The sequence below is a fragment of the Narcine bancroftii genome, chromosome 6 (assembly GCF_036971445.1).
Source record: "Narcine bancroftii isolate sNarBan1 chromosome 6, sNarBan1.hap1, whole genome shotgun sequence".
NCBI classification, from domain to species: Eukaryota; Metazoa; Chordata; class Chondrichthyes; order Torpediniformes; family Narcinidae; genus Narcine; species Narcine bancroftii.
In genome coordinates, this window is record NC_091474.1 from 173,070,562 (window position 1) to 173,083,748 (window position 13,187).

At 40.4% G+C, this 13,187-nt stretch overlaps 1 protein-coding gene across 2 annotated transcripts in view; it reads left to right on the plus strand.

Moving 5' to 3' along the window:
• Nucleotides 1-13,187, plus strand: part of LOC138736756 (adhesion G-protein coupled receptor F2-like) — a 91,598-nt gene that overhangs the window by 36,480 nt on the left and 41,931 nt on the right. For both annotated transcript variants that reach the window (XM_069886764.1, XM_069886765.1), the window contains 2 exons: nucleotides 1,556-1,714; nucleotides 9,613-9,891. In XM_069886764.1, coding sequence (XP_069742865.1) covers nucleotides 1,556-1,714; nucleotides 9,613-9,891 — 438 coding nt within the window. The remainder of the gene's footprint in view (nucleotides 1-1,555; nucleotides 1,715-9,612; nucleotides 9,892-13,187) is intronic.

The window sequence follows — 13,187 nt, forward strand, 5'->3', positions numbered from 1 at the left end:
CTTCTGTCAGAGAATTGAGTATAGGAGTTAGGAATGTTACGGTAAAGTTGTACAAGGCATTGGTGAGATCTTATTTGGAGCACTGTCTGTAGTTTTGGACACCTATCTACTGGAAAGATATGAATACAATTGAAAGAGTTCTGGGTCTTGAGGAACTAAGATACAGGGAAAGGTTAAACAGGTTGAGACTTTAGAGCATAGAAAATCAGGGGATATTTGATAGAGGTGTATGAAATTAAGTGGTGATATGTAATTACTGTCACTCCCCCAGCAGCATTTTCCCCAGTAACACGGAGACCTGTCACGACCACTGGGATCCCAAGCCAATCTGGCTGTGGACTCTGCTCCACATATCCCCCTGTTTCCCATAACCCTTAATTCTCCTATTCTACAAAAACTTGTGTATTTGAGTCTTAAATATATTCACTGAAATAGCCTCTACTGCTTCCTTAGGGAAGATCATTCAGGAGATTTACTACTCTCTGGGAGAATCAGTTCCTCCTCATTTTGGTCTTAAATTTACTGTCACGAATTCAGAGGACTATGTCCCCTTGTTCTATTCTGACCTATCAGTGGAAACAACCTCCCTGATCTCATCTTTTCCTTTCATAATTTTGCATGTCTCGTTAAGATTTCTTCCTTATCCTTCTAAACTCAAAAGAGTACATGCCAAGTCTATAATCCTTCCTCAAAAGATGGCCCTTTCTTCACAATAGGGTGTTACTCTGCATCTCCCTATGTGTTCTTGTTTTGACCCAAACCTCTAATTGCAATGAAAATACTGCAATCATATGATGTGCTCCAAGGAAACACTGTTTTGACTGTATTGAATGTATTCGTACATTCCAGTAGACCACTTATTGCTTATTTGTGTGGCAAAGCCTTGTAGTTCAACAACACAGTCTAATTATTGTGGTGCCAAAACAACAGTAGATGCCTTTAAGTTATGATCTGCAGGTTAATCCAACATATTATTTGCCTTGTCCAAATGTCTAATATAAAATAACCACCAGAGCAGCTGTATTCCAATATTCTTGAATATTCTCAAGATTGGTTGCCACAAGATTAATAGAGTTAGGGGTTTTCTCTATGGAGCAAAGAAGGATGAGAGATGGTGTAATAGAGATCAACAAGATGATGAAAGGCACATATAGGGTGGATAGGCAGCACCTTTGTCCTGGGTCCTGGGGCGAAACACCAGTGGACATCTATACACAATGAGGGGAGGAAAATTTAGGGGAGATGTCAGGAGTAAGGTATTTTTTAAATACCCAGAGTAGTGCCTGGAATGCATTGCCAAGGTGGTGGTGGTGGAGGCAAGTACAATAGGGACATTTAAAATACTCTTAGACAGGCATATGAATGCAAGGAAAATAGAGGGTTATGGCTGTGAGATAGTGAAGTGTTAGATTGTTGAGTTGGTTTATATACTGTAGGTTGGATCAACATTGTGGGCTGAAGGGCTGTAATTTAAAAAAATACTATTTATTAAAGTAATAATTTATTGTTTTAATCCTTGAGCTAACTTTTTTCTTTTGATTGTTGAATGGAACAGTCAATCAAACTACATATAAAATAGATATTGAAATAAGCTTACATGAAAATAGCCCAGCTGTTGACATACTGCAAAAGTTGTTTGAAAACGTAAGCTATCCGATTGAATTTCCAATTGAAAATAACACCATCAATATTTTGAGCATCACTCCTACAACGGGTGAGTATGGATAAAATATATGAACAATCTTTAGCAATAGAATGAATGAAAGAGGTCAAATTCCCACAGGATCGAATGTTAATTTTATTAAGGTTATAAGACTAAAACCAAAATGAAATGTATACCAAATTGTATTTGCAGATTGCTTTAGCAGTTTCTAGGAAATGTATAGCAATATCATGGAAGTCAGATATAGATTTAGGTTTGGAAAGATGGCATGCAGAACTTTGTAGTTGTATACCATTGGAGAAGATTACTTATAGTCTGTGAGATAAATGTATGTTTTGGAAAATATGGTGTCCATATTTACAAATGTGGGTTTGTGTGTTTAATAGATTCTCTGAAGACCTCACTTCTTCATTATCTCAAATGTAAACTTTATGGTATAGATGTTTTATTCCCTTGGCATTCTCTGGTGTTTCTTTTATTTTTATTTTTTCCTTCTTTCGGGGTTTTTTTTTGGTAGGGGGAAGGGGAGGTGGGAGGGTGGGGTTGGGTTATATACCACACGTATAACTTTTTGAAATGAATGTAATGTAATTATTACTGTGGTTTAAAATTTGTAAATAATTTTTTTTAAAATCTTTAGCAAAGAAGACACAAATATATTGCATTACATATCATTTTAAAATTAATGTATTAACTGTGATGTAACATCAAATCTGATCATGTTAGGAAATTCGAGGTGTTCTTTTGGCAAAAGATTGAAGCAAATACAAACTGGTAATTAGGATTTAGCACAAAATGTTTGTACTCTCTGCAGCAGAAGAAACATTTCCAGGCTTGTCAGAGATGTATTAATGGGATGCTTGGACTCATTTGCACTGTAGATGTAGAGGGCCATGACTGACATGGCACAGGGAATAAATGGAAGGAAACTGCCTTGGACTGCCACCCTGGAGGCCCTCTTGGATGATATTCAGAAGAGGAAGGATGTTCTATATTTTGTACTCACAAGGAGAAAACTTCCACCTCTCTGTGGCTTATGTGGTCAAATTCATCCCTGTGCTTTTTAATTTCTCACCAAGATTGAGCAACCCTGGAAACATTTCAAACATAGCATTCCCAAGATCAAAATAAAAGTCCAATCAGGTGAAATGGTGCATGGCTTACTCTTTTAGGCAAGATTTAGGAGAATCCACCTCAGAGTGTGAGTGGGAGTATGGAAGTACAAGGAAGATAGACAACCCTTCAAGCCTGTTCCATCAATCAATAAAATTATGGCTAATCTCACCATTCTTCTGCTCTTTACCTGCCTGATCCCCACTTAAGTATTTAAATTCTCTCGCAGTAAAGTGGGAAAACACTGCCTGCCTTTTGAATTGCTTCCCTAACTGATGCTAACTTCTAAAGGTTCAAGGAGTTTGGGAATCTCCATTGCTAACATCTTTCAACCTCTCACTTTAAAAAAAAAACTACCTTTCCAATATTTTTCTACCAAGGTGGAAGATCTCACATTTTTCCATATTGTATTTCATTTGCCAAATCTTTGACCATTTGTTTGTCTACCTCTCCCTGATGCCTCCTTGCAAATGGTCACCTAGCTTCACATCATCAGGAAATTTGAATATACTACACTTCATTGCCTTGAAGCAAACAATTAATGAGTTTGAGAATAATTAGGGCCTTAGCACCAATCCTGGTGGTACACAACTTATCACAGCCTTCTAATCTGAAAATGATCCATTTATTCTAATTCTCTGTTTTGTGCCTGTTACCAAATCCTCAGTTAGTACAGGCATATTACTCTGATGGTGAGCATCATCTCCCTGAGCTCCAGCAGTGATTATTTTCACAACCCTTTCCTTCGAGGATCACCTTACACTTCTCCATAATCTAGTCTATTTGCCATAGCATTCCCCACTCATCTAATCCATTTCTAATTACTTCCCCAATTCATCTTTGTTTAGTCGCTCTTGTCTTTTTATGTGTGCATCATGCACAAGGCCTGCTTCATCTGTGTCCTAATATGTTTATACCCATCACCAATGCAAGTCCTGCTGGTTGGGAAATTGGATAGGCAAATTCTGATTGGAAAATCTCTTAGCTGAATGACCCAAAACATTGGCCATACCTTTGCCTTTACAGACACTGCTCGACCCAGTCCCTTAGCTGAATGACCCAAAACATTGGCCATACCTTGGCCTTTACAGACACTGCTCGACCCAATCCCTTAGCTGAATGACCCAAAACATTGGCCATACCTTGGCCTTTACAGACACTGCTCGACTCAGTCCCTTAGCTGAATGACCCAAAAGATTGGCCATACCTTTGCCTTTACAGACACTGCTCGACTCAGTCCCTTAGCTGAGCCGTATTTAACTTAAGATTTGCACTTGCATTTCTATTAAAAGCTGTCTCTAAAAGCCACTGTCCTCCACTTTTCCTTTTATACTCACATCCATTAAGCACACCCTACAGCGTGTTTGTATTTATATGCATATTAAATCATTCCCTTTGTGGAATCAATTGTTTCCCACAGACTTTGATGCAGTCATTTGTTGTACTGTGATTCTCTCCCTACAGGTTAGGGCAAGATGCAGTGATCACTCATTTTGTCAATCTACCCAACATTGTACTGGCTTTGCACCACTTATTGTAAGTTAGTCACTTGGGCCAGACTATCACAAGGAATACCTCCCATCACTTTACTGAGTGCTGTTCCTCTGCTCTTCTCCCCCTCCAGTCCCTCAGTTTGTCTAATCTCATGCCACTATCCTGTGACTACCAAGATGCTGAACATAAAGGCTCTGCAAAGCCTCCCAGCAATTTATACTCAGGTGCTTTTGATGAGTGAACTGTCAGCATTTTAACAAAAAATGACCCTAATAATATTTTAAAAGGTAAATTTCACTTAGAAATGTATTTTGTTCCAGTTCTCTATCTGAAAAGGCTAAAACCTACACCTGGCCACCGGTGAGAGAAAAGGTGAGATCTAATCCATGGGCATTTGCATCTATAGAAAAAAAAACTAATTAGTTGTAAAATTCCTACTCACTACTGCATGTACTATGTGGAATGCCAGTCAATAGTACTATCTCCCCTGACTATTGAAGTGAATTAATACCGCACTTTGTCACAAGATTACTTGATCTCTATTACCCAATCAACTTTCTGCTGATTTGAGCTTTTCAACTCCAACTGCCTGAGTCACCTGACTCCAATTGCCAGATGCAGTCTTCAGACAAAATCCCTGTTAAGTCTGCTACACATGCTTCTCACAACTCCTTTTCCTATCTTTCTTTGTATCCTCTGCAAATGTTAATTCACTACACTCTATTCCTTCATCTTAATGGTTATTATAGATTGTGAGTAATTGAGGCCCCCCCCAGCACTGTGACAACTCTCCATATCTGACAATCTCAGATGCTTGTATACGCTGCCAAAATTGGGATCCTCTAGACTGATCGCTGTCTATGGTGAGTTTTTTAGAAAAAGAAAGTGCACTTCTGATATATTGAAATTAATTGAATCAGTAACCCGCATGGAGAAGATCACAGTTCAAAAAAAAATTATTGCAACAAAGTCTGTGACCAAACCATTAATTTTTCAAATGAATGATTTAACATGCATATATATATACATTTTTAAAAAAATGAAGCCTCCAGCACGGGAACGAGCTGATCCACAAGCCAATGCCACCCAATTACACACATTTACCACAACACCTGTACATTTTTGAAGGGTGGGAGGAAACCAGAGCTCCTGGAGGAAAACCACGCAGACACTGGAAGAATGTTCAAACCCCTTACAGACAGCGCTACGTTCAAACCCAGGTCACTGGTGCTATAATACCATCACATAATCCAATATGCTAACCATGCCGCCTTATAGATACCCAACATAGACAGGGTAGGGTGTGTTCCTTGTTGGATGTGAGCTCAAACCGTGGACAGTGTCCTTTAGAAATTGAAAAACACATAAAATGCCGGGGGATCTCAGTGGGCCAGGCAGGATCCATGGAGGCCAAAAGATGGTCGAAGTTTTGGACCAAAAGCCTTCATCAGAAATATGGTTGCTGCCTGACCGTGCTGAGTTCCTCCAGCTTTCAGCATCTTTCAGCACCTTTCAGAAGAACTGGCTGTCGGGTGCAGTGCTGCTGGAGCTCAGTGGAGCACCTCTCCGGCACCTCAGGGAGCCACTCCGGGTACCTCATGGGGCGGCTCCGGCACCACCTTATCACCGTTTTTGGTGAGCTTCAGCACCTAAAAAAAATGAGCACTGCACCCCTGCTGACTGTGCAGAGTTAAAATAATAGTATACTTAATGACTATACTTATTGTCATGTATAGTAAGATTCAGTTAAAAACTTCATTTTGCATGCTAACCAGACAAGTCAACCTTCACAGGTCGTATATAACAAAACTGCAGAATATTGTTTAAAACTTTGCAAGGGCAGCATCATTTTACTCATAACAAGTCCGCTCAATAGTCTAACAACAACAGGGAAAAACTGGTTTTGAATTTCCTCTCGTGTATCTGCTGTCTGACAGGAAGGGGAGAAGAGAAAATGGTCCAAGTGGGATAGGTTTTTAATGTGTTGGCCAGTTTCCTGAGGCAGTGGGAAGTGTAAATAGAATGATGGGGTTGTTTTACAAGACTGCATGATGGCCTGAGTTGTGTTCACAACTCTGCATTATAACCCATGTGAGCCATTGAAAATCACACTGTCATTCTGTACGAAATGAATCAGGCTTGCTGGGGTGCCACATATCAAACTGCCAGCCAGGCAGTTATGTGATCTTGTGATGCAGATATTAGGTTTCTCTGTCTTCAGTGCAGTCCGTGATGTGAGTCAGTTACCTTCAGAGAAGAGGGAAAATAAGGAACAAAAGATGTTATGTATTCAAAATTGTTTCCCAAATTGTTCATCAAAAAGAACAACACATTTTGTGAGGCCTGGTTGGTAACCGTACATAAGAGCAACCATATAGCATGGAGCGCCTCAGGAAGTGCCTCCTACCAGTAGTTGGCCAACCATCCCTTTTACCTAAGGGCTAGGAGGACTGCCTTCCAAATTACCCCGTTTTCCTGTTCTACCTGCCCATTGCCCCTGGGGTTGTAGCTAGTCATGCTACTAGATGCAGTGGCTCGCATTGCCAGGTACTGGTGCAGCTCCTCACTCATGAAGCTGGACCCTTGGTCGCTCTGCATAAATACTGGGTATCCAAACATGGTAAAGATCAATGCCAGCACCTTTAATACAGAGGCCATGGAGGTATCGGGGCAAGGGATGGCGAATGGGAAACAGGAGTATTCCTCCATGACTGAGAGGAAATAGATGCTTTTGTTCGTGAAAGGCAGTGGTCCCTTAAAGTTGCATGAAGGGCCGAGTGGCCTTTATCACATGGGGTTGTGCTGGATGGAAGAAGTATGGTTTTTACTCCGCACAGACCCGGTAGGTCTAGGTCATGGTCCGGACTTCCTGGACTATGAAGGGGAGATTCTGGGGTTTCACAAAATTGTACAGGCACATGATGCCCAGGTGGCAAAGGGTGTCATGTAGTGCTTGATGTTGGTCAGACTGTGCACCAGTGCAGGTCGAGGATAGGGCATCAGGGGAGTCATTGAGCTTCCCACCTATACTGAATGTTGTAGCTGAACGTGGCCAGCTCGACTCTCCAGCACAAGATCTTATCATTTTTGATCTTGCCTCTGTGAGTGGTGCTGAACATAAATGCTACTGCATGCTGATCTGTGGGAAGGGTGAGCCTCCTGCCTGCCAGGTAGTAGGTCGTGCTTAACCAATAATATAATTTTTGAGGAGCTTACCAGGTAAGTAGGATGAAGGAAAGGCCGTGGACATTAGTAAGGCTTTTGACAAATTCCACATAAGAGGTTAGTCAGAAAGGTTAAGATGCCTGGTATTCATGATGAGTTAGTAAATTGGATTTGACCTTGTCTATGTGGGAGAAACCAGAGAGTGGTGGTGAATGATTTCTTCTCAGATTGGAGGCCCGTGACTAGTGGTGTACCTCTGGGATTGGTGCTGGGTCAATTATAGTTTGCCATCTATATTAATGATCTGAATGATAATGTGGTAAATTGGATCAGCACGTTTGCAGATGACACAAAGATTGGAGGTGTTGTGGACAGCGACAAAAGTTTTCAAAGCTTGCAGAGGGATCAAGACCAGGTGGAAAAATGGACTGAAAAATGGCAGGTGGAATTTAATGCAGACAAGTGTGACGTGTTGCATTTTGAAAGGACAAACCAAAAAAGGACATACACAGTAAATGATAGGACACTGAAGATTGCAGTAGAACATTGGGATCTGGAAATATAGATGTCACGGGTGGATAGGGTTATAAAGAGAGCTTTTGGCATTTTGGCCTTCATAAATCAAAATATTGGGTACTGTATAGGAGTTGGGATGTTATGTAGAAGACATTGGTGAGACTAAATTTGGAGTATTGTGTGCACTTTGTCACCTAAATACAGGAAAGATATCAATAAGATTAAAAGATTGCAGAGAAGATTTATTAGTGAGTTGTCTAGACTTCAGGAACTGAGTTACAGGGAAAGGTTAAACAAGTTAGGACTTTTTTTCTCTGGAGTGTAGAAGAATGAGGGGAGATTTGATAGACATATTAAAATTAGAGGAGTATAGACAGAGTAAATGCTGGTACGCTTTTTTCCACTGAGGGTAGGTGAAATACAAACCAGGGGACATGGGTTAAGGATGAAAGGGGAACAGTTTAGGGAAAACATTAGGGGGAACTTCACACTTAGAGTGGTGGGAATGTGGAACGAGCTACCAGCTGAATTTTAACAGGAATGTGGATGGGAGCAGTTTGAAGGGCTATGGACTGGGTGTAGGTCAGTGGGATTGGGCAGATAAATAGTTCAGCACAGACTAGAAGGGCCAAAAGGGCTTGTTTCCGTGCTGTAGTGTTCTATGATTTTAATTGGGTCTTTAATCAGGAGCAGGTTTAGCATCACTTGTTGTTTCTACCAAGTCAAATGGGAACATTTCCTTCAGTAAAAGGCATTAAATAACCAGATGTGTTTGTATTTTCATCAAATAGTTCAATAATCAGAGAATTATTTAATATTAGTGATGCTGTTTATATTCCAAGTTTTGTGCTATAATTGGATAAAATCACATGACAATAGTCCAGGTCTTTAAAAGCTAATTCAATAACTCAGCATAGCTTCGTAAAACCTAATACCAAAGCTAATCATAAGTAAAAAATGAGTATGGCTTGTATCAACCCAATAGGTGAACAGCAAAGTTGCACTGTCTTTTGGGATGAATTGCTGCTGTTAACACTTGCATTCAAAAAGATGGTAACAATGGTAGATGCACTGGACTCCTTCAATGGTCAATTGAACAAGGAAGATATTATAAATCAAAAAACCTGACCTCTGACTTGACTAACCTGACTTGTATCCTGATCAACTGCTGAGAGAGTGGTTTTCTACGTTATAACTGTACATTATATGTAACATATTTAAGAATGAAATGTGATAGAATCATGGAAATCTTTAGCATATTTGGTTCATTTTGCTCATACTAACCAGAAATGTTTTATTATATTGAGAGGCAAACGTGTACTGCCAAGCCTATAATATAGAGGCAGCTCTGCTACTCAGTTCCAATCATTGAATTTTTGAAGTGGAGTTCTACTTTCTTTATCGACAATATAAAACCAAAAGCACAACTAACCAGAGAATAATTTCAGGGTAATAATATTTATTACATTTTCAATGTATTTTTAGATTAAGATAGGATTTATACATCTCTGCACTTAGTCTAATTTACTGAGGTACCCTAAGAGTATTTATTAGGCACTGAAATATGGAAAATGTTTTCTATATTGTGGCTTCATTACCAAATGATGGAGGAGTACCCTGAGCCAGTTTTGATGACTATGGCTTTGTTTCTGTTTCTTCAGTCTGTCAATTAAAGAGCAATGAAATTCAATGCAAATGCACTGGTGATTTTACTTGGAATTCAACATTTTGTAGAAGGTATCAACCTTGCAATGCAAGTACTGCAGCAAATCATTCCTGTGACTGCATCAGGGGTTATCCAATAGAAGCGACTTTCTGTGACGTCACACCCACGATGGTAACAACCACACAAAGTACTGCATCTCCCAAAATAAGTACAATTGCAGAGACAACTCCTACAACTGCTTCAACGAAAGTAACAACCAGATCACCTAAAAAAAGTAGGTTGAACCATATTTTCCTCATGTTTGTAAGAAAAAGTCTGAACTGCTGTGATATGGATAATCTTCTTTTAATGATGTAGAGCTCGTCGAAAGAATCAAAGACTTGTTGATCCAAACCAAGGCTTTTATTAGCAAAAGACCGGAACTCTTCACAGGTGGCCGGCCAGTCCGGAATGATCCGACCTGGCTAGGGACACAACCCTTTAAGGCCCAGACAGTAGGCGTGGCTTAGCTCTCAGTCAATCGCTGTAAGCACAGTCTAGATACTGTAACTATATACACTATATACATTGGTGATAGATCTGTACTATCAGAAATGAATCAATACAAATAATGCAAATCTGGTAAAGACTCTTGACCATAATACGTAATGCAAATATTACTGGATCGGTACTGAGTTATAGGTTTTCTTTACTTAATCCAAATTCTTCCTGAAGACAATTCATCCTAACCCAGATCAATGTTCCGAAATGTTATCCCAACACTAATGTTAAAATGCTGATCTTATCCCTACTCAGCATTCACCACAGATCTCTGAAACCACTACCACTATATCCAAAGAGCATTAATGGTCAGGACCTCTATGATTTCCTCAGGTAATCTTCCCTGGCCATGACTACTTTAAATTCAGCCACCTTTTTTTATACCTCCATGCTATTAATTACATTGCAAATGCTTTCTTCCATGGAAAGTTTAATGCAAAGTACTTATTTCATACCTTAACAATGTCCTTAGATCCATGAAGTTCTCATTTTGATCCTCAATAGCCCCCCACTCTTTTATGTGTTCTTCTTTTAGTGCTTCTCTGCTTATAACCATATAACCATTTACGGAGCGGAAACAGGCCATGTTGGCCTTTCGAGTCCGCACCGGTTCACTAGAACAACTCCACTAGCTCAAACTTCCCGCTCTCCGCCAACCCCCTCTCCTCCACGTACACATCCAACTCTCTCTTAAATGAGGGACAAAATAGAGACGAGGCAAGATGATGTCACATCCAAATGCTTTCTTCAGTTAAGCCATTTCTGAATCCACACATCCAGAGATCCCAAGCCTTATGACTGAGTCTGTGGAGCCTTTCAAATGCTTCACTAAAATGCAGACAAACCTCATCCTCTGCCAGACCTTCATCCATTCCTTTTAATGTCTGACATTCAACATGGTTTGAAGAGTAAGAAAATTAAAAAATGAGACTGGGGAAAAAAATTACTTTCCCTGGAAATTTACTGCCTGATAGAACAACATTAGATTCCATAGAATTTTAGAACCAGAGAATGCTACAGCATAGAAACACGTCCTTTGCTCCTTCTATTCTGTGCTGAATTATTAGTCTTTCTAGCCCCACTGACCTGTATCTCTTGCCTCCATGTACCTGTTCAAATTTTTCTAAAATGCCCAAATTGAGCTTGCATTCACCAATTCTGCTGACAGCTTGTTTAAACCCCGGTCTCGCTTGCTGGCGTTTTTACACCGTTGTGCTAATTGCTGCGCCACTCATACCACCCTCATTCTTTTTAAAATTTAGATGTATAGCATGGTAGCAGGCCATTTGGTCCAAGGGTCTGTGCTGCCCAATTGCACACAATTGACCTACAACCAGGTGGCATGGTTGGCATAGCAGTTAGCACAACCTTTTTACAGCATCAGCCATCGAGACTTGGGTTCGAATCCTGTGCTATCTGTAAGGAGTTTGTACATTCTCCCCATGTCTTTGTGGGTTTTCCCCAGGGGCACTGGCTTCGATCCCACTGTTCAAAACATACAGGGATTTGGATAATTGGGTGTAAATTGGGCACAGACTCATTTGTGAAATGGCCTGTTATGTCTAAATTTAAAATAATTTAAATCCACAGTACATTTATGAAGGGTGGGAGGAAACCAGAGGCCCTTGGGGAAAACCCATGCAGACACGGGGAGAACATTCACATTCCTTGCACTCCAGCCCTGATTGCAGGAGCTGTTGCTGCTTTACGCTAACCATGCCACCTCCTCCGTGCGATCACGCTGGAAGGTTTGAAAGCCTCCCTCAATGTCCAGTATCCTATTAATCTTTGTTTCAACTGCATACATGTTGATGCAATTTACCACATTATCATCCAGATCTTTGAAATAGATGACAAACAAAAATGGACCAGGCACTGAGGCACATCACTAGTCACAGGCCTTGATTCAAAGGAAAACTTCAACAACAACTCTCTGGCTTCACCTGTAAAGTCAATGTCTCATCCAATATCCTGTCTCACAATGAACACTGAGCAACTGAACCTTCCTGACAAACCTCCCATGCAAGATCTTGTCAAGGGCCTTATTAAATTCCATGTGCACAACATCCATAGCCTTTTCTTCATCAACTTTTGGGTATCCTCCTCAAAAAAAATAAACATAAAAACCTACCATGTTGACTATCCCAAAACCTGTCCATCCAAATACAGATGCTTAACCTTCTATCCAAAATCCTTGGGACTGGATACTTTTTGGATTATTTTGGAGTTTGGAATTAAAATGGCAGTGGTACAGATTCGTGCAAACAAAGACACACAGTGCTGGTTAGGATGAGGTTGCAGTGGTGCTGAACGTTGGGGAGGTTGTGGTAGTGCTGGACATTGGGGGCAGTTACAGCCACGCTGAACGTCAGGGATGGTTGTGGTGGTGCTGGACTTTGGGGGCGGTCGTGTCAGTGCTGGACGCTGGGGGTGCTGGACTCTGTTTTTACCAGAGGCACTTATAAAGTAAGCATTCCCTCATGTTCCACTAATTAATGACTTGGACTGGCATGGGTTTTCAAAGCATGAGTTGAGCGTGGATCACATCAGATTCTGTTTGGTGAGCACATAACATCCATGGAAAAAATATTTGGCTTTATTTTTTGGAATTGAAGATAAAGGGATAAACACCTGTACTTGGATGTCAGATCTCTTAGAACGCTTCACAATGACTTGCCTACTATTCTCGTCAAGCCTATCAGCCTATAATTTCCTCTTTTTTTTTATATATATAAAAAATGAATAATATGAACTAACGTCCAATCCTCTGGCAACTCACCAGTGGCTAAAGACAAGTTAAATATTTATGCCAGGGCTCCTGCAATTTCTGCACTAGCCTCCCTCAAGGTCCAAGGGAATACCTTATCAGCTCCTGGGGATTTATCCACCTTTATTTGGTTCCATGACCTCACTTTTTATTTGCTTCACTCCCACAAACTCTGTGTTAGTTTCCTTATTAAATACAGATTCTTTAAAAAAAAACAATTTAAGATCTTCCCTCTTTTGGCTCCATACATAGCTAACCATTCT